This window comes from Passer domesticus, chromosome 2 (genome assembly GCF_036417665.1).
Source record: "Passer domesticus isolate bPasDom1 chromosome 2, bPasDom1.hap1, whole genome shotgun sequence".
NCBI classification, from domain to species: domain Eukaryota; kingdom Metazoa; phylum Chordata; class Aves; order Passeriformes; family Passeridae; genus Passer; species Passer domesticus.
In genome coordinates, this window is record NC_087475.1 from 49,784,526 (window position 1) to 49,805,579 (window position 21,054).

Genomic DNA, 21,054 nt, shown 5'->3' on the forward strand with positions numbered 1-21,054 from the left:
ATATATTAAGCTGGACACTCACTTTCTTCATCTTTCTAGAGAGTGGCATTTTACAGTTAGTTCGTGAAGTTTTGGCCCCTACCTTTTTTTGGTAAGCCTGAGGATTTGTATTAAATTTTCTTTGTTATAGCACATGACATAAAACTCCCTGAACTTTTTTCCTGAATGATCGAAATTATAGTCAATGACTTTTACATTGCTCAAGTGAGAAACAAGACACATATTTTTGCACTGTCCTCCAGAGTGAGGAGGACAATTAGCAAAAGAAAACTTTATGAGGGAAAAAGTCTTGTGTTTTTCTCTCTCCTGAGCACTTCAAATCATTACTAGGTAACTTCCCAGAGATTCAGTTAAACACAGAGGTCAATGGTGAGATAAGTGGATAAACTTGTAGAAAACAGCAAAGATTTTAATCAACATAGAGTCACAAAAGCAAAGCAAAGCCTACTAAGCCAAGCCAAATGAAAAAAAAAAAAGCCAGAGTAGTACTGCATTAAATGAGCTTAAACTTTTTATTGAATTATAACAATTGAATTGGAGGACCTTACTGGGCAGAGATGCTCTTCCATAACCACCTCTGTAATTGTCACCCCAGCCATGCTTTTATGTTCACTCCACTATGTAAAGTTCCACCTATGAGTGAGGAGACCAAGCCACTTATGAAAGACACCCCAGACACCAGAGGCTCTAGGATTGTGGGAAATATGGATCCAGTTTCTATTTGTTTAATTCAAATAGGAGCCCCTAGAAACTGAGGAATTATATTGCACAATACTATTTTCAGTTGCAACATTAATTCCATTTTCTTCTATTTGTGAAACTTCTACTTTTCAGAAACAAGATGTTTCCCAGTGTCCTATCAGTGCTTGTGGTGGTGTCAGAACTATGGAGAACAAATAGGAAAGCTTTTCAGTTCTCTTTTGGATTTTAGCTGTTGAGACATTCAACTAGTATTTTGGCTGACACAGACCTCTGGTCAAAAGAGAGAACTGGGATCATGTTAGTAGACAAACCTGTGCTCAGCAACAGAGTGACTGCATTAGGCTTGATTTGGTGGTGACTCTGCACCATTTTAGATTGCAAAATGTTCCTTGATTTCTTCCAGGACATAAAAACTGCAGACTTTTTTTTTTTTTCCTGGAAACTTTTCAAAACAAATGTACACTGAAAGCCTCTAAAAACTGAGCAAAACCTTTTTAAAGAGGTACTCCATAAAAGTATTTGCAAAATATTTGTGGATGGATACATTTGCCTTTGGGTATTATGTTCCAGTTTGCATCTGCAGAGCAATTTTTAAAAAGTGTGTTTGTTTGGCTTATGGCTTTAAGTATAGCCACTAAACACTGAGGCAATTAATATTAGGATTGTAAGACTGCTGATTTTCCCCTCCATGATCTCCCCTCTTCTGGTCACATTTTGAAATAATAATTATAACTCTTGTAAGCCATGGCCATGAATAAAACCCAAACAGGCAGAAACCACAGGTTCTGTCTGCTGATGCTAGGCACTTCCACCTGCATAGAGGTTTGAAATGCTGAGTACACAGCTGCAGCCTCTTCCAGAAAATAACAGTGAAAAAGGCTATATTACAACAGATGCACTTCAGATTCTCCTGCTGAACACAATCCTTTCTGCGATAATACACACAGCCTGCATCTACATCTTGTACCTACATTTGCCATGAATGCTTTACAGTAACCTCTTTGGGGATTTTTCCAAGTTTTTGTTGGTTTTATTTTTTTAGAAATAGAACCGATAAAAGGAACTGTAGGCATTTAAACTGCATGGTAATTCCTGTATTTAAGACCTGTTTAATCTACAGAAATAGTTGCAGGAGAAAAGCAACAAATCAAACCAAACCCAACCAACACAGTGTTTTCTTTCCCTTAACTATTAGCATTCAAAGTTATGCAAAGTTATTCTCTCTCTCTGGCCTGAAGTTTCCAGCAGTCTTTTCTGTCCAGTTCAACAGGAGAGATTGAGGGGACTTCATGGCAGTGGCACTCCTTTGGAACCTATAAAATAGGTCTACCACTTCTTCAGGAAACATTACAACGACTGATGGCTGCATAGAGGGCTGTTGTCCTGGAGGATCTTTTAAGGCTGGTAGTTCTGTTCGGGTCTCACAAGGCACATCTTTACTGCTAAGTATGAGACAGAATTTGGGTTAAGCAGCAGGCCCACAAATAATGCACAATATTTAAATGTTAGTTCACACGCTGGTTCCTTTTCAGGCTGCTTCAGGCGACTCTCTCCAAGATAAATTTAGTTCCAGAAGAAGCCTCAGCTGCGCAGCCATGAGCCAGTCTGTGCCATTCAGCTTTGAGGCCAGGGGTTGGCTCATGGCCCCTTTTTAATTAGCAGCATAAACATCTCTTCAAAGAACATATGTGGGTGTCAACCCTCATTAGAGGATTTGTGGTTGTGAATCCCAAGTGAGTAGAGGCATCTCTGCTGAAGACTTAATTCAAGCACCTGCAGTTTAGAAAAAAGGAAGGATTTAATTAGAATTTCTTATTAGTTAGCCCTAATGGGAGCACTCCTCTGAGGTGTTTCTCTTTCCCTCAGCAATTAGGATGCTTCCTACCTTTACTTAGTATTTTGGATTGCCAGCTAGGACAGGAATGCCAAAGGTATACATCACATTTTGTACCATGTAGGCAACCCACCTCCACAATCAGATCCACCCCTACACTCCTCCACAAAGAATTATTCTTTTGCAGGTTTTCACTAGACTTAGACTTAATCTCTGCTCATTCAGCCTCTGCTGATGCAAATTTAAATTAAGAACAGAAGCTTCCTGGTTGGAACTGCTTAGGAGTGGTTAAAGCCCAGGAAGACAGAACTTCACACACTAGGGAAAAAAAAAGTGTATCACAAGATTTTATAACATCAAATAACAGAACCATGTTATTTTTCCTCTGCTAGTTTTCATAAATGCTATCACTCCTGATCTTCCTTTCCCCTTTAAGGGGTCAACATCAGCTCAGGGATAACCACAATTGTGTGGTCACTGGCTCAGAGTCCTTGATCTCAGAACTAATAGTTCAAGTCCAATTCCTGTGGCAAATCCAAAAAAGAGGATGCCAAAGAAAGTTGCCAGAGACCTTTCCCTTTCAAGTACAATCAATCTAAACCATATCTGATTTGCTCTATAAAAGTACACATGGTTTGTTTTGTTTAGTATTATATTACTTTTTTTCCTTGCTTTTCAGCCTTTTAAACTCTTCAAGGCAGGAACCTGTTCTTGACTTGATCCAGTTTTACTTCCTGACCAACGCCATGTGCACAGCAGCTGAACGGGTCCAATTCTGCACCAACACTGACTGCCCTGAGTATGAGAAAACAGAATGGTATTTTTATTTAGATATTTTAACACACAAAACACCAAAGTGTTTGGATTGTGAATGGAAAGGCCAGTGAATGCATAACTAATACATACTATCAGAACACCACGTGTACTGAAGCAGATGCTCTGGTTCAGTATTACATTTGTGAGCCACCCCAATATAATGTAATATAATAATGAATGCAGTTGAACTGCAATTGTCTCAGTTTTCCTCCTTCTTCTCCTCAGTCTTGACAGCAGGATTAGTAGCTGGCACCTGTAAGAGTGGAAACAAGAGAACACTTAATATTTCCTCCATTTTCTGCTACCTGAATTTAGGTCATACCTCTATCATCTTGTCTCTCCAACATCCCAGGAAAATCCACTGTCCTTCAGGATAAGAATCAGTACATGTGAGATTAAGGATGAGTAGCACTTCTCAGTGCTTTTGATGTCTCTGGAGATTTTTTAAACCAGCTCTCTGTTTACAGCTCAAAGGAAACAGCATAGGGACAATTAAGTGGCTCCCTGTTGTGGTCTTTCAACTGTTGCACATGACAGATCAGCACCTCCTATGGAAGTCTCCTTGTCTTCAAACAAGTGCTGTTTCCTCCAATTACCTTTATTTCTGATTCTCTTTCTCTCCCCTTTCCTTTCACTTGCATTTGTCCTATTTTTTGCATGACATGAAAATACGGCATCAGCACAAAGAACAAATCCCAAAACCTAACAGGCTGTGCATAATTATTTCCTTATGGATTCCTGAACTTGCTACCCAGACTTTGCTCATTGACTAAATGCATTGATAACACAAAATAATCCCATTTACACAGCATATATCTGTACAAGAATTTATTTTCAAATTTGAATTACAAAGTTCTGTTATTCCACTGCTCTTCTTCATTGCTATCTCCGTTCAATAGAATCAAAAATTATTTGCTTCACTGCAGTTCCCGTAAAACCTAAACAACAACTCTATGTGTACATGGTAAGTTTGCTAAAACAAGAACTGTATAAGAAGAAACTCAGTTATGAAAGAAGACAAAAATGATCAGCCTTAAAAAAAATGTGTAGGAAAGACGATTTCTGATTTTCAGTTTACTGATCTGACTGTTCCTGCTTTGGGATAGGTTCTGCAATTCACTTGCAGCTGGAAGAGCTTTATTCACATGACAAGGTGCACAGAGCTTAGGCAATGCCCTCACTTAGACTGCCAGCTGCTTTGGACAAGGCTTTTTGGCTTTTTTCCATGAAATCCAAATTGCTCGCAGCCCACAGACACTACCAGAGCACAAACATTTAATCCCATTACTCAAGTGCAAGCATGTTAGGCAGGTTTTCTGGTACTACTGAGGTTTCAAGAAAATCCATTCATTTCCACTGCTTTGTGATTCTATCCGCAGGCTAACACATGCCATGAGACAGATTTTCCCATATCTTTTTTTCTACCCAGAGGAAAAGGGAAAAAAACCCTAAACTATTTCACAACAAACTTAACCGCTCTGTAGAATTAAGGAAAAGTTTCAAAACAGAGGGCAAAGCCACCATTTACTGCTTCACAAAGGATTAAAGGAATATACAGGAGATGCACTTTGTAAGTTCTCTTCAAGGAGATGGCCTGCTTTTATGTAAACTGCCTTTCATCTTATCATATATTGTTCACACTGAGGATATAAAGTAGACAGGATATCGAGTGAGGCTATGAAATGATGCAGCAGGAAATAAGGCTCTTTTCAGCAGCTTATGTTCCAAAAAACTCCTGAAACACTCCAAGATTTCCACATCTCCCTATCTTTCTTGGAAATACGCTTGTGGTTATGTAAACCCCACATGCACCTGTGAATTTTATTTTAAAGCAGGATGTGAATTTCTGGAGCGAACTGTTGGTTTAATCTATATGGAAAGAGTAAGTCTACTCTTGGGAATGATGCTAAGGCTTTCCATGATGGTGTCCTCCATTACGTTTATGTCCCTTAAGGGTAGTTTTTGCTTTGCTGCATTATAAAGTTAACATGGATTTTTACGAATACCTGATACTTTTCAATCAATGTTGGCATTTACACTCAATTCCTTATAAAGATGTGTGCCAGGGAAAATGATCATCCCAATTGTCTGGAATAGCTTGCCAAATAAATAGCACATTTCTTCCTGTTTCCTTTGGAAAACAGATCACTGACAATGCAAAACAACCTAAACCACTACTTTTAACAGAATGTTCTGTGCAGTGAGATTGGAATTCCACAGAAGTACAAAATATCCATGCCCAGACACTGAATTTTATTCCAAGCCATTCTCACTCAATGCCATTGTATAAAATGCTTTCTGAATAAACTTTAAGATACTGACTTGTGAAAATACAGTAATGATACTCCATTTTAAATGGGACCCTCGTAAGACAATACCAGGAAGATAATTTTTTCCCAGTGTCTAATTTCAGAGGTGCTAAAAGTCTTACCACTCAAACTAGATGCAGCTGGAGCTGCAAGTACTCAGTGCTTCAGAAAAGCATGCCCATGTTGTCAGACTGTGCATAATTACATTTGGCTCCTCATCAAAGAGAATCACTCAACTCACACACAAACCACAGGGCTGGATAACAAAGCCACAGATTTGTTATCAGCCACCAGGCTGATAGTACTGAACATGGTAGGGCAGATGCATGGTTTCCATCCACCCAACCACAGATCTCCTTCTGCACGGGACGAGCCAAAGTAATAAGATGGCTTCAGAAGCAAGATAAGCTCCACTACCACGCACAGCCTCTGCATCAGACTGCACTTATCATTGAGATGAGAGCATAATTAAAGGAGCTGAGCCCAGCTGCACCAACCCAAGTAGCTGCATCTGTAAATTAAGTGGGATGGGACCCATTTTATATCATCAATGCTGTTTCTCATTGATTGAAAAGATCAGGTGCTAAAAGCATTCCTTTTTATAAGGCAGAAGTAGGTTGCTTAATGTGAATTGAGATCCGGTGAAGAGTGAACTATTGATAAAGCTATACATTTTTGTCTGATGCTTTTTTCCTTCTTTCATATATTAAAAAATCCTTTCCATTGAATATGTATTACCTATTCAGAGCTGCATAATTTACTGCAGTCAGTGACTGCCTAGATAAACATGGATTAAATCAAAACACATTTTTATGACGTTCTTTGGCTTAAAAAAATATCAGTTCTTCTAAATATTTTTTTTTCTTCTGAGTTCCTGAACTTTCCTTTCAATTATTTACATTTTAAAGGAACTGAATGGGATATTAGCAACATTATGTAAAGAAAATGTATTATAACCTGATGCTAGCATCGGAATATTTCAGTTCTGGAAACAATGTAAGTGTCCTAAAGAGGTCAGTATTCATTAAACATATTGCTAAAATTGAATTCAACATATTTGTATTGGCTCAATGAAATTCATAGGAAAAGAAAAATCATGTATCAAGGGTTCAAAAAATGAAGTTAGTATAACCTCCTGCAGGAAGGATTGAAAAGCAAAAGAAACATTAAGTACCTTTTCTGTTTTCTATTATTGCAAAAAAATGGTTCCAAAAATTTCAGATTAGGTGTATTGTAGTTGACATCCTCATCATGTTATCTGCTGCTTCTATTACTGAAAGTTTCAGTCTTGGATACAGATAATATACCTTGTTTAGTAACATCTGCGTGCAGACTGCAAAGTATTAAGGGTTGGCTGGCTTGCTAGAGCTCAGTTTGGGAATTTGGCCACAGGCTCATTCCTTCTATATGTCTGGCCACAAAGACAAAGGAATATTTTGTTTTTCTAGAGGAACAACAGAAATGTCAGGGGCAAGAAGTGAACAGAAACAAAGAAGAAATATTATTTCAAATTTTTAACACAGAAGAAACATTATTTTAATTCTTCTAACTAAAAAAATTAGTCAAAATAGAAAACCACAACAACAAATGCATTACCATAGTGAAAGAACTCTACAGAGCAGAAAGATCATGTCTGAAAAGGCAAAACATTATCTTTTAGCTATGCTCACAGAACAAAAATAACATGTTTGAGTATCACTGTCTAGTTGGACTCTGCCCCAGAAATGAGACTCTTTTAAGCACTCAATCTTAGCAAGAAAGGAATGTCTCCTCTCTGGTACCTCCACAGAAAGCAGTGGGCAGCCACAGCTGCATCTGGGTGCCAGGTGTTCAGGGGGCACCTGTGCTCCTGGGAAACAACAAGACTACTGCAGAGCAATGGATCTGTTCTGCTGATCCACACTGCATGGCCAAGTCTACTCCATGCCTAGGAGCCACAAGGCTTTTTTTCTGCCCAGCCACAAAAACAACTTGCACAGCTCAGTCTCTTTCAGATGTTCAATTCCGTTTCAAAGACAGCTGAACTGAGTAAAGAAGCAGTGAGTACCTAACAGAGTTGCCTTCATTTTTGTGTATTTGCACATATTTTTTCAAGTACAACTCACTTAATAGTCTGTGAACATTATCTATTGCCTCTCTAGCTGTAGTTTCTTACAATTTTGACATCTGCATCTGGGAAATGTGCACCCCTTTTTGACTGTGTTAGATACCAAACTTCTCTCTACCTCCAAAAAGTCAAGATAAGTTCACTTTTGAAGTATTTCTCTGCAAAAAGTTTAAAGTTCAACCACCATTCATTGTCCAAACTTCTTAGCATGGTTCAGACAGCCAAATCTATATATCTCCCCCATTATTCACATGAACCAGTGAAAAACAAGACCATCACCCCCTTTTATACATATCATATACCTGCTCAAGGTAATGCATACATTGAGAAATGTGTTTACTTCTTTAAAGAATTAAGCAAGAATCATGTAATCATAGAATCATTAAGGTTGGAAAAGTCCTCCAAGATGTCTGAACCCAACCTTTGGCCAAATAACAGAAAGCATTATGTATCCTGGGCTGCATCCAAAGCAGCGTGGGCAGCAGGGACAGGGAAGGGATTCTGCCCCTCTGCGCTGGTGAGACCCCACCTACAGGGCTGCATCCAGCTCTGGGGTCCCAGCACAGGGAAGACATGGACCTGTTGGAGAGAGTCCAGAGGAGGGCCAGCAGAATGATTAGAGGGATGCAGCACGATGCAGCACCTCTCCTATGAGGAAAGGATGAGAAAATTAGTATTGTTCACCTTGCAGAAGAGAAGGTTTCAGGGTAACCTAACTGTGGCCTTCCAGTTCCTGAAGGGAACCTAAAAGAAAGCTGGAAACTGTTTACTAGAGCGTATAAGGATAGAACACGGGGGGACGGCTTCAAACTGAAAGAAGGTAGGTTTAGATTAGATGTTATGAAGAAATTCTTTACTCTGAGGGTGGTAAGGAACTGGAACACGTGCCCAAAGAAGTTGTGGATGCCCCATCCCTGGAAATGTTTAAGGCCAGGTTGGACAGGTTCAGAGATCCCTGGCCTAATGGAAGGTGTCCTTGCCTGTGGTGGGGGGTGTCAGAACTAGATTATCTTTGAACTCCCTTCCAACCAAAATCATTCCATAATTATGCCACAATCAACATTTGGGTACCAAAGGATTCTCGTTTGTTTGTTTATACATAAGGGATTCATAATGCTTAAGTCACCTAAATAATTATGGCTTATATGAAATGGCTTATTTAAAAGAGGAATGATGTTTCAAGAATAAACTTATCTAATCACTCCCTTCCTTCCATGAGATACTTTATATAAACTATTGTTGAACTGCAAATGCAGAAACAGCACCTCTTGGGCCCCTTTAGGTCAAAGATAATTCCTCAAATTCCCCTTGCAACAACCAGGCAGCCTGGTCACATCCAAGTGTAGAGGTATGACCCCTACTCACAGATGTTCATTCAGACTAAGCATAACTGCTTACCTTGGCAGGTAAGGGCAGAAAGTCCAACTCATGGAGACAAAGACACACTGAGCACTCACTGCTCCTCAGGCTGGAGAGGAAGGAGCAGAACAGCAGGGTGGGAATCTGCAGGTGGATGGTTGAGAGCTGCACCAGCCACACAAGCCACAAGAGCATGTATAATCACTGAGAGAGATAACGAGGTTTGATTCTGGGGAGTGCAAGAGGTAGAAATATTTATTGATGAGGGGGAAAGATGGCTGAGTAGATGGGCTGGTCAAATAGGAAAAAGAAAATTAAATCAGACTAAGCAGAACATACCCTTTTCACCTCAACAGTGACAGGGAAAGTCACCTGGACTTAGTCACCTCCTTTTTTAATCAGTATTTCTGAATTAGTAAGTCATGCCTGAAGATTAAACACCATGCATCTGCTTTCTAGAGTGATTGTGCTACTACCCCAAATTCCTTTAATGATAAAACCTTACCCATCATTCACAGAGGATATTTAAATAGTATTTTCTGTATGAAAATGCTGGTTTTTAGTATGCGTATTAGGATACTGGCATTGTAAGTGTGGGTCTGAAATCCTACTGGGCTTCATGTCTTAAGAACCCAAAGGAAAAAGACAGCAGTCTGTGTCTCCAACAATCTGTAGCTAAGGTATAGCTAAAATCACCAGTCAAATTTAAAATGATGGGCTTAAAAGCAAAAGATGACAACACTGATAATTTAATTGGTGTCCTGCTTTGAGTGGTACCGTGGCAAAGAAAAAAAACTTCTAAGAAGGATTTGATGGTGAATTAAAAAATGGAGATGCCCAGAGATCTCCTACAGTGAGGGATAACACTGAAGGAGCCAGCAGGTGCTTTGCTTGCAGCATGCACAGTGCAGGCTGGCATCATGGACTTTGATATGGGAATTCACTTCAACACTCACTGAGAAACTAACAGTGGGGATGGGACAGTGTCCGTGGCTTTGCAGAAGAGTACAACTAGATCACAACCATTCTGTTCAACAGAGAGGGGAAAATCAACAATACACATGAAATGGTCAAAGCAGTGATATTGTCAAAGCAGAAAGAGAGAAAAATTATCTTAGCAGTTTTACTTTGGACAGATTTCACATACTGAAGCCACTACAAGGCCAAAGATTACTTCAGGAGGAGGTAAGGGATGAATTTCATATGTAGGGGTAAAAACAAGAAATGTGCATCTTCAATGCAGGACTTGAACTTAGTCAGAACATTAGCTTGAGGAAAAATCAAACACAATGCCCCAGATTATGGGGCTCAGAGACTGGAAACATAGGGATTTTATTTCCATTTACTAAAGAGAGAGGGGAAAAGACGTTTAGGAAAAAGGTCATGACTCACCTAGTAGCTCAAGAGGTGAGCCCAAGAGCACAGTTTGGACTAAAGGAGATAACGTCATTTTTGGGATGCAGCAACAGGGATGCAGGAGCTGGATTTGCATTCATGGACCAAAAGAGAAGAATCAAAGAGAAAGAAAATCTTCCTTACACTCAGAAATTATTTTTGGATTGCAAAAAGTAAGTTTGAGTCTTTCTTTTTAAAGACAACTGTTTTACATTGCCCTGGAGGAGGTTCTGCCTCTCACAAAATTGAGCCTGACAGAAGTGACTTTGTGCTGCATATTCCACTCAGTTTGCTCCCACGGAGACTTGCAATGAAGTCTGTGACACTGTGCAGTAGTACACTGGTTCACTGATGCAAATTTGAGGGGAAACAATCAGTTCCACCAGCTACAGGCAAACAGCAGCAGTACCACAGCCCATGGCTGAAACAAGCACGATTTTCTCTTGATTCTTAGATTCAGCTGCTCACACCTTGGGTTTCCTTCTAGAGCTTGATGGCATCTAGTGTGAGATACTTGACAAAAACACTTAGAACAGAAGAAAAGATGTAAGGTAGCAAATATTGACATCATGTGTTACAAGGAAACAGGGTAATTAAAAAGGGAAAAACAAATGGATCATTTCAAATGATCCTAATATTCAGAGCCTGGAAAACAGACCAGCTTTAGCTACCAAAAAGAAAATATTTTCAAAGTATATACTGCCCTCTTGTGTACAACTCGGTATTAAATCCAACAGCTGAAACTTACTTCAAAAATTGTAAGTAATGTGGTGTTGTGGTGTCCCAGATAATGTAGGAACAGTGGTAAAATCCTGGCACTAGGGAACAAATTGAAGAGACAGTTCAGACCAGGGCTGTCGTCAGTGGGAAACTGATCACTGCCATGGGCCTTCATCCATCTTTTATGAAGATCATGCTGGATCCCTAGCACCAGAAGCCATGAGAGCTGCAGAGCTCAGTAAAAGGCAAAGCACCCCCAAGCTGCCTCTGAACCCCACCACAATCACAAATTGTACACAAATGACTGACTGCTTTAACTAAAAGTATATTCTTCAAATTAAAAGCATCTAACAAACAATGTGAGTCTGGCCCACTCCTGCTTAAATACTTACCTGTGCCAGGTTAATTTCTTTTTTTTTTATTATTCTTGATACCTTCTTCAACAGTTCTGTTATTTTGGAAAAAATAAAAGATTTAAACTGTATTAAAAGAACTTCAGTGTGAAAAATTAACTGTTTATTTCTGTTAAACAATGCTATGCTGTGCAGAGATCTTACTGCACTAGTATACATCACTTCTCAGCGTAATGGAAGTGTTACTCACCACTAAGTATCTCCCCTCTGCTTTTTATTTTAGCTTGCCCTTTTCAGAAAAGCAGGTCCTCAAGCAACTGTGGAGTCAAACTGAGAGCAAATTCATAGCCACAGTGAAAGGTACACAATCTCTGTTTCCCATTGCAAGTCATACTTGCATGCTGTAAACATTAAATTGAAAAAGTCTCTTAAGATCACAGTAAGATTGATTTGAAAATAATACATATTTGTCTTCTAGTCATACCGTGGCTTCCTAACACAATTAAAAAAAAAAAATTTCAGGAAACTCAGTTACTATTTGCAAAAATCCAGCATAATCTTTATAAAGTTAAGTAAAAACTTATGGAGCTAAGATGTGAGTAGCCAAATTCTCACAATGTTTACATTGCACACTGAAGAAGAACATTATTGCTGAAATAGATTCTTTATTTCCTGAAACATTCCAAAACAGCAGTATACACAGTTGTAATCAAATATTAAGTCATATGCCATTATAAGAAAGCATTGATTAGTGCAACTGGATTTTGTAAAAGATCTATCAAAAAGATTTATTTGCATTAAAACTCATTTTCCATAAGCAACTGTTAATAAAACATTACAATTTTATTCTTTGTAATAAAGTACTGAAAATCAACAGTAGTTTTAGAGATCACTGTACCTTTGTAAGTGCAATGTGATTTATGCTGCCATTTAAATACAAAACACTATGACAATAAATTAACAATTCAACAAATGGTGATAGACCAACAAAACCATGCTGACCCAGCTGGATAGCAATTTCCAGTGAATGCTACCTTTTTTGTGCTTCTGCAACATAAATTTACTGCTTTGTATTGCCAATTGGTAAGATTTTGTAAGATATGTTTCTAGCACTAAAAAAGTACATTACCCCAAAAATATTATTTATGGCACAGAAAAAGTTAAATTATCTTTCTGTAGTTCAAGGTTCAGGCAAGTTTAAATGAACTTAAGTATACAAAATAAAATGTACTGAAAACATTGGAAAAAATTCAAGCACATACATAAGTACCCCAAAATTCAAAATAAAATGTGTGATGCCTTTACACTGAATAAATTTTCTCAGAACTTCAGTACGGCAAATCTGCCCAAAAGCAAGATCTCCTAGTTTGTTCCAAGGAAATATTCTTCTATTTTGCACACATATAATACTTCCTTCAGTTCCAAATGCCAACACTGCCATTGTTAGTCTGATAACAATGCAGCTGTTCAGGTAACTGATTAAGTGCAATATTTAGTATTTGAGAACATGTTCATTTTTTTAAAATGACATGGCATTTTAGATGGTTACACATTAAGATCCTGGGGAAAATAATACTGTATGACCCTCCTTTTCCAAATCGTTGTTACCCAGCCAGCTGGGTAATGAAATCCACATTATGTGTTTTCCACTGTCACAGGGCATCCTTCATCAATAGCAGCCATCTCTCCAGTTCCCATCTCGTATCGTGCTCAGTGATGACAGTGGCTTTGGAGGCTGAAGGAAACTGTATTAAACAAATGACAAGGGGGAAAAAAAAGGAAAAGGAGGTCATATTTCCTGTGAAAGATCAAGGTAAAAGACATTATTTACTTCTGCAGTAACCATGGCTTTGGGGCTTGCTTAGAGACATCTCTCTGGTGCATTTCTGGCTACATATTAATGCACATATAAAGATCTATTGTGAAATTAAGGCCACTTCCAATGAGAAAAGCATGAAAGTAATTGAGTGAATAACTGTAGTTATGAATGAGATGGCTCTAAATGGCAAGATTTGGTTTTTCAGGGCTAAAGAAAGTGAAAACATATTTTTGTCACTATGGGCAGCAGAGAGATAATGGGAAACACTTTCCAAAAAGCTACTGTGCTCAGCAAGCTTATGAAAAAACAGCAGTTTATAAAAATACCATGCAAGCAGCAAAAAATTTTATCAGCTGGAGAACTCCACCAATTTCTGCTCCCTCTTTTATCTGTCACAAGACATGTGAAGATGTGTTTCCAGAGCCACCAGTTCCAGTACTACAACTCCTGATAGGAGCTCCTCATCCCCTGGGTCCCTACCCTCACACCTGGGCTGCATCTCTCACTCATCAACAAGGACTTCTAAAACACATCCTGACCATCTTCCAAACCCTCCAGGTTTGGCAGGTAACTGAGGCAACTATTTCAAGTAAAACTAAAAAAAGAAAAAACCATCTGACTTCATCTAATTATTGGTAACACGGCAGGCTCTGTACCTAATTTGCCACAACTATAATTCTGTCACACCCCAATTTGCTGAAAAAAATATGTTTCAATTTTGTGGAACTATTTAATATAAAAGCAGACCTCAAGCCTTGTTTTCACACTACTCTGCTTTTGTTGTAAGTTACTGCTGCCTCCTCTCCCTTTCAAATGCTTTTTTGCTGTAAAAGGCAGAGATATCTCATAAAGCAGGCAGTCGGTAAGTCAGTCAACAGAGCAGCTTCAACTCTCTGCTACAGCTGCTTTTCTCGTAGCAAAAACACTGCACCTAAGTAAAAACACTTGGTTAAAGTTAGATTCAGCCAAGCTGCTTTTGTGCAGCTCCGCTTCGGTGCAGCATCACTTATCTTTGATGTAAATCCAGTTACTTGAAACTAAAAACATAATCTGCCTCTGCTGTTTTCTGCAACTGCTGCTTTTGTTTCCAGAGAAAAAAGAAAGTATGTGTAATAATCTCCAAAAAAAACCCCAGACCAAAGAGGAAAAAAAAATTAGCTAACTTAAAAGTAATTGTGAGAATACTACTATGTATCTAGAGGTGAATCTCTGCTACAGGGCACTGACAGAAAAAAGTGCCAGCAATGAAAACCATTTCAAACAAGCACAAGCTGTTGGTATGACATCACACTGCCTGAGACAACAGTTTTGGAGGGGCCATAGTGCATTTCTACTTTTCCATCACCAGCTGGATAGCAGCAACTGGCTCCAGTACAAGGCAGCAGGAATAAGCAAGCCCTGGCTCCACAGGTATGCTCACATTCCTGCCACACTTGTGCCTGGTATCTGGCATGATCCAGACCCTGGGCTGCTGACTGACGTCCTGACTTTAGCTGGAACCTGTCTCATCACTGTGGCCTTGTCTGGAAACTGGGAGTGTTGGCTGACCCTGCTCATCATCAGCACTGCTCTAGGCTGGGCACTACAGGGCAGCCCAGCTGTCCCACTAGCTCCCTGCTCACCCTGCCCCAAGGGCAGCTGCCCCCACTGCCCTTCACATTGCATAAGATTAAAACACAGAGAACTGGAAGGTGGGGTCTGCAAGAAGCCTCTAAACTGGAGCTGGAAAGGGATGACGGTTGTGTGGATCCACTCAACAGGAGCAAATAAAAAAAAGGTGCTGTCTGAATTCTAAGGATAAGAAGAGACAGATTGCACTATCACAATTTCTTTACACTGCTTGAATCGCTGATGGTAGGGAGAAAACCAGTTAATACTTAGTTATTTTTCTCATCTATTATAATTTTTTATTACAAATTATTAAAAGCACTCCCTCATCCAGTGTTTTATTCTATGCAGTAAATACTAAAGTTCCCTAATGCAACCCAAATATAACATGTCTAAGAACCCATTTTAATTTTCTGAAATACCAGTCACTTGGCTACTTAACGGTCTGGCCAAAGGTGGGAAGACAGATTTGCTCTGAGTGTGCACTTCTCCCTAAACATCTGATTTATTTAAAAAAACAAAAGACCTGTTCTATTTTTAATCAAGTCATGACTACAAATACTATTTAAGTCTGAAAGAAGACTCTTAAACTGATAATCAGAAATACCATAAATTAGAAAATACCACAGTGAAAAAAAATGACAACTGAATTCCTTCCAAGAAAAGTCTGTATGAACTGAAACTGCTTGTGTTTTTCCAAATGAATCTATAAAATGAAATAAGGGTGTTGAAGAACTGCAGGCTGACATCCAGCCTACCTGTTTGTTTCAAGTCCTATGAACTCCCCACTCCCACAGTGCAAAGAGCATCCATCTTCAATGATCACTGGTTTGGCTCTATGGCAACACAGGATGATGCTAAAACACATTTGAAGGAAAGGAGACAGGAGCCCAGACTTCCTGGACTATAAATAGCTTTCTTACTGATTTGAATCACCTTCTGATAAAAACAGTGTTGAGAGTGTCTCAGTCTCCCACCAAAAACTCTTAATTTTGTTTTCCTTTAATACTGTCTGTTGTATAAGAAGTAACAAAATAGCAAAGGACTGGTCTTCATGACCCAGAAAGGCTTGCTCACATGTTGCTATGAAAGATTTAAGAGCTCTGCAGAAGAACATGAAGTAGAGGAAAGGAAAAAGAAAAAAGGAAAGAAAACCCTCAGCTATAAAGAAGTCTAACTGAGAGAGCTTCCTGCTGAGAGCAAAGAAGGTTATAATAGAAATCTCATGGTACAGTCTTCATCAAAGAAGAAACCTGACGGCTCTTTATCAAAGTTTCACCACAGTTGGTCAAAATCTGTTGTTAGTCACATCAGTGTAATCCCCAAGTAACTCAACCAAAGAGAGAATGTGAACAATTGAACTTATTCTGGATCTAGCCAGTATGTACTGAAAAGTACAAAAATGAGGAGAGCTAAACAGTGACAGTTCATCCAACAGAAAATGAAGTGGTCACACAGCAGGCCCTCACAAGAGGAGGGATGTGTGCAATGCAAAGAAATAGTTGGAGGAGTTAACACAAGTTGAGAGAAGTTTTTCCTTGAAAAGACTTAATTCCTATTAATTACAGAACATGCAGATAAGAGTTTAACTCCCAGCTATGATAAGGTGATTAAAACACATCTTTCATCAAGACTATTTTATTGCTTGACCTAAAAATAATTAATTTGAAGATTAATTTCTCTCACTTTTTTTGCATGCAGAATTTGCATTTGCTTAACAGTACAGCTTATTGCAACCATGTATTATTCCAGGATTCCCTGCGTGCACCTACTGTCTCCCAGCTGGAACTGAAAAGATGTTGGTTCAACCCATGCTTACACTATCCAGGGTATTTCCTTCTTCACAATGCTGTAATGGCACCATTTGCATTTTTACAGACTACTGCCATTTACAACAACAGGGATTTGTTCTAAGATGAATTCTAAGAGAATTCTAAGATTAGCTCATGCCATGACACTGAAATAGCAGTAGGCACAAGGCAGGGAGAAGGTAAACCACATCAGTTAATGGTACGAGGTTTGTGTGTTTCGATTTCTTACTGACATGTAGCAATCCATTCCTATTCACATGTGATTACACACTATCCACTATCAGAGTTTACTAAGGGCTGCCAGCATGCATTGTCCATCACTATTTCTGGCAAGCAATCTTCACCCATTCAGTGACTCAGCATTGAGAGAAAGAAGCTTATGTTTTACAGTTCCATATTCAGGAGATAAAAAATTTACACAATTTAAGCCTAAGCCTAAATCGTCCACACAGAGACTGAGGCTTAACTCTCACCTTCGAACTGGCTGTGCAATTTTACTTCTGGGAATGCCACTCCCATTGACGGCCAGCGATGGTCTTGGAAGAGCACTGCGCCCTATGATGCCTTGACCAGCAGTCTTGTTTGGCATTGGGATCCCAGTGTTGGAATACAGCTGCGAGTTGCTGGACACTGGAATACTGCTACTGTTACTACTCCCTTGTACAGTTGGGCTTACATAGGCAGTAGCTTTGAGAGGCTGTCTGACAGACACTGGAAAATGTCCCACACTGTGAACTCGGTGTTGAAGCTGTCCTGGTGATGGAACTGTGAAGAGTGGTAGAAAACAAAGCAACAAGGTCAGTATGCAACAAATAAGACCAGGTAGTAATGCTCATTTCAAGACAGATCTGAATAAGGACTAACACATCATTATACAATTTACTTGCTGACTACAAACTGCTGAAAAATCTCTTGAATCCAATACTGTATCCAGTAACACTGCACTGAACTAAAATATCCTGTTCCACCCCCATCCTGAAAAAAAATCCCAGTCCATATTCATCCGTCTTTCTCCCCTCGAAGAGATTAAATTAGCCATGATAAGCACACTAAATCCACCTACGCACTTAGAGCTTTGAACAGGAGAAACTGCTGAAGATAAAAATTAGTCACTGTTAGGTAATTTTGATTCCTGTGAGGTGGCATGCAACAATCACATCTTGTTCAAGCAACATTGCATTAAAGCATTATGAAGCATCACAGAAGTTTAAGCTTTACGCAGAAAAACAATAAAAAGGCTATAAAAGGTCTTGAATGTCACAGCACACTCCACAGCTGATAGTTATGTAAACTATCATTTTAAATCAAGGCTATGAGCTCCAGAAGCTTTATATATAGATTTTTCTACCCAATCCTGCCCTCTGGCGTACATTTGGAAGGCATCACTTTCAACATACCAAAAGCAAACTGTCAACAGCCTGAAGCATATAAATTAAGACACCGCATTTAGAGCAATCCTTTTTCAAGCCTTTGAAAAAAGGACATCTTTAAACCATTTAAAGACACAGGAAAAATTGCAGGGGAGTGATTAAATTCAACTATACTGTCAGTATATTGTTATGGAACCCTTATCACAATATAACTCCTAAAATACCCCAGCACAGCCCCTTAGTATGAATGTTTTTTTAAAAAATGTGTTTCACAAAGATGGAATTTTATACACACACATATGTAAGAGCATGAACACACAAAGAAATATGTATTTCTAAAATAATAAACAAAATTAAACTGTCAGTGCACAACCATGAAAATCCATGTGGGAACCTGAACTATTTCCATTCTCATATTCAAGCAGGAAAAAATACAACAAAATAATCCATCAGACAACAATATTTTCCAGAAAAGAAGCAATTTAATTGTTTTGAAAACATTTATAATTTGGGCTCAAATTTGAAAGAAAACACCTACAGGAGAAGATTTTTGCCAGCCTCTCCCTCCAAAATCTCACAGGAATTGCTCACATTCTACATTAATAATTCATCTACTAGACCAATACTCCACCCCCTCGTCAAGAAGTTACCTAAATTAAACCAATTACAGAGAAATTTTAATTCCCCCACTCAACAAGTATATTATACTTGAGAATATGACCCTCTTTTTACTGCATTTCCTCAGAAGAAAGTGGCTCAACTTCAGCAGTAGAGAGGTCATGTATTTTAAGACACGTTTATACAGTGTACTGTACAACCAGCATTGTATACATTACCAAGAAAATCAGATTTCAATTGTAGTATCAAAACTAAAAATGTGAGCTGACATTAATTAATTGCACTTTTGGTGTTTCTACAATATTATTATTATTATTTCACTTTTAATGCTGGCACAAGATGGGCAAAGAAAAAAAAGTGAAGAAACTTTCAATAACAAGACTGGCAGAATTTACTTTCCAAAACAGAAACTTTGAAAATCCTGGGGTATATTGAAATCTTGTGCAAAAGAACAGTTTGCTTTTAATTTTTCATGGAACAAAGGATCAGTGACCAGGACACGCATTCTACCACTTTCTCCAGCTCTTGTGTGTCACTGTGATATTTTATGAAAATCCTTTCACTAGTATTTTCTCCTGAGAAGCCTCAGAAAAGAAATGTAAACAATAACTATCTGATGGCTGTGGAATGTGGTCTGGAGATGGTTTACCAACAGGTGGATCTTTGATTGTTCTCCTGTGAATTGTTTTTACTTGATGAACAATCATGGTCCAGCTGTGTCGAGGCTCTGAGCAGTCAAGAGTTTTTATTATTCATTCCTTTCCTAACCTTCTGATGTATCCTTTCTCTCTATAGTTTAGTATAGCACTTTTTAATAGCATATAATATTACATAATATAATGTAATATAATATAATAAATCAGTCTTCTAAGAAATATGGAATCAGATTCATCTCTTCCCTTGTCCTGGGACCCACAAAAACATTGACACTTGTGTTTGGCCAAAGAACACAGGTACTTACTACACGACTGCATCCTTGAAATCCCATTACTGGCTCCATGTAAATTGGAGTCAAAGCTCTGACTATTCCTCACAGTGACAGGAGAACCAGCAAAGCCAGCATTACTGCTGATGGCAGGGGTGCTTGGCATCCGAGCAAGGTTAGGCATGCTTCTGCGGAGCTTGTCTGCAGCAAAAGAAGACAACATCCACAGTCAGGTCAGAACTTCCAACAAACACAAGCAGCCTCAACGTCAGTTCTGTAGAAAATCAGGAAATCAGAATTATAACAAACTATTTCAACAAAAAGAGAGGTTTGCTCTACCAGAAGAATATGAGTATGTTATTGACAACCTTCAAATTGAACCATTATGTCTATTGTAACAGCATGATTATTCTCAAGTAATTTTAAAGACACCAACAAGCAGCACATTTGCAGAACTCCAAGGATTTAAACAATAAATAATGATGAGTTTCACATAGATGTGTAAAGTAGGTCAGGTGAACCATGTCCTAAATGTGCCTGTTTCTTCACAGTGAATACAAAAGCAAGTCTGCACTGGCAGTCAGACACAGCTATGTACTCTGTGGATGTGTAAAGACAGGTGAGAAATCCATCCTAAGTGACTGAATCTTGCTTTCAGGTGCCAGTAAGATGCTAAACACCTCCATTCAGAACCTAACCTTGTTAGCATATTAAATTTCTGCAGGCAGCCACATGCAAGAACTGTTAAGTCTTGATGCAGTTCAGTTGCTTGGATGATATAAGAATTTTTAAATCTGAAGTTTCTCCCTCCTACCTCACTTGTGGTACCTGATTTGGTAGGCATTTTCAGAGTAGCTGTTCTTGTAGGGCTTTTCACAGAAAGAAAGCTGTAAATGCCCCCAATGTTTTTGGGGCAGGTAGAACAGCTAAGGCAAGTGTCTAAGAGGTCAGAAGACATCTTCAATCCCATTCACACCAGTTCATTTGAAGAGAGAAACTGAAACCTTCCTGACATCTCAAGGTAGCTTCCCAACTACAACACCATGAGGTAATCTAAAGGAAAACTCTTCTGGTCTCTTCTGCCATTAGGCCAAAGGGAGAGATAGTTATATGCAATCAGAAGGGACTGGGATGAAGGCACAGACTGAAGGACCTGGTCTTGTGACATGACAGACTCCAGTAAAGCACCACTGTGGGAAAACAGTGGGAATTCAGTTGTCATTGACAACATCACCAAGGTTTGCCTCTTGGCTAGGTTCAGAAGCACAAGTGCTGTGCCCTGCCGAGGTGGCTACGTCCCTCCTTACA

At 38.9% G+C, this 21,054-nt stretch overlaps 1 protein-coding gene across 8 annotated transcripts in view; it reads right to left on the reverse strand.

Moving 5' to 3' along the window:
- Nucleotides 1-498: 498 nt before the first annotated feature.
- The window catches only part of SLAIN1 (SLAIN motif family member 1), a 61,586-nt gene continuing 41,030 nt past the window's right edge, over nucleotides 499-21,054 (reverse strand). For 4 of the 8 annotated variants that reach the window (XM_064408482.1, XM_064408481.1, XM_064408480.1 and 1 more), the window contains 3 exons: nucleotides 19,783-19,947; nucleotides 17,307-17,598; nucleotides 12,241-13,340 (listed from right to left, as the gene is read on the reverse strand). In XM_064408482.1, the coding sequence (XP_064264552.1) occupies nucleotides 13,265-13,340; nucleotides 17,307-17,598; nucleotides 19,783-19,947 (533 nt within the window). In that variant the 3' untranslated portion in view covers nucleotides 12,241-13,264. Of the gene's footprint in view, nucleotides 3,332-3,442; nucleotides 3,606-11,634; nucleotides 11,691-11,845; nucleotides 11,997-12,240; nucleotides 13,341-17,306; nucleotides 17,599-19,782; nucleotides 19,948-21,054 lie in introns of those variants that run through there. The other 4 variants (XR_010355995.1, XR_010355994.1, XR_010355993.1 and 1 more) reach the window with 4 other exon arrangements.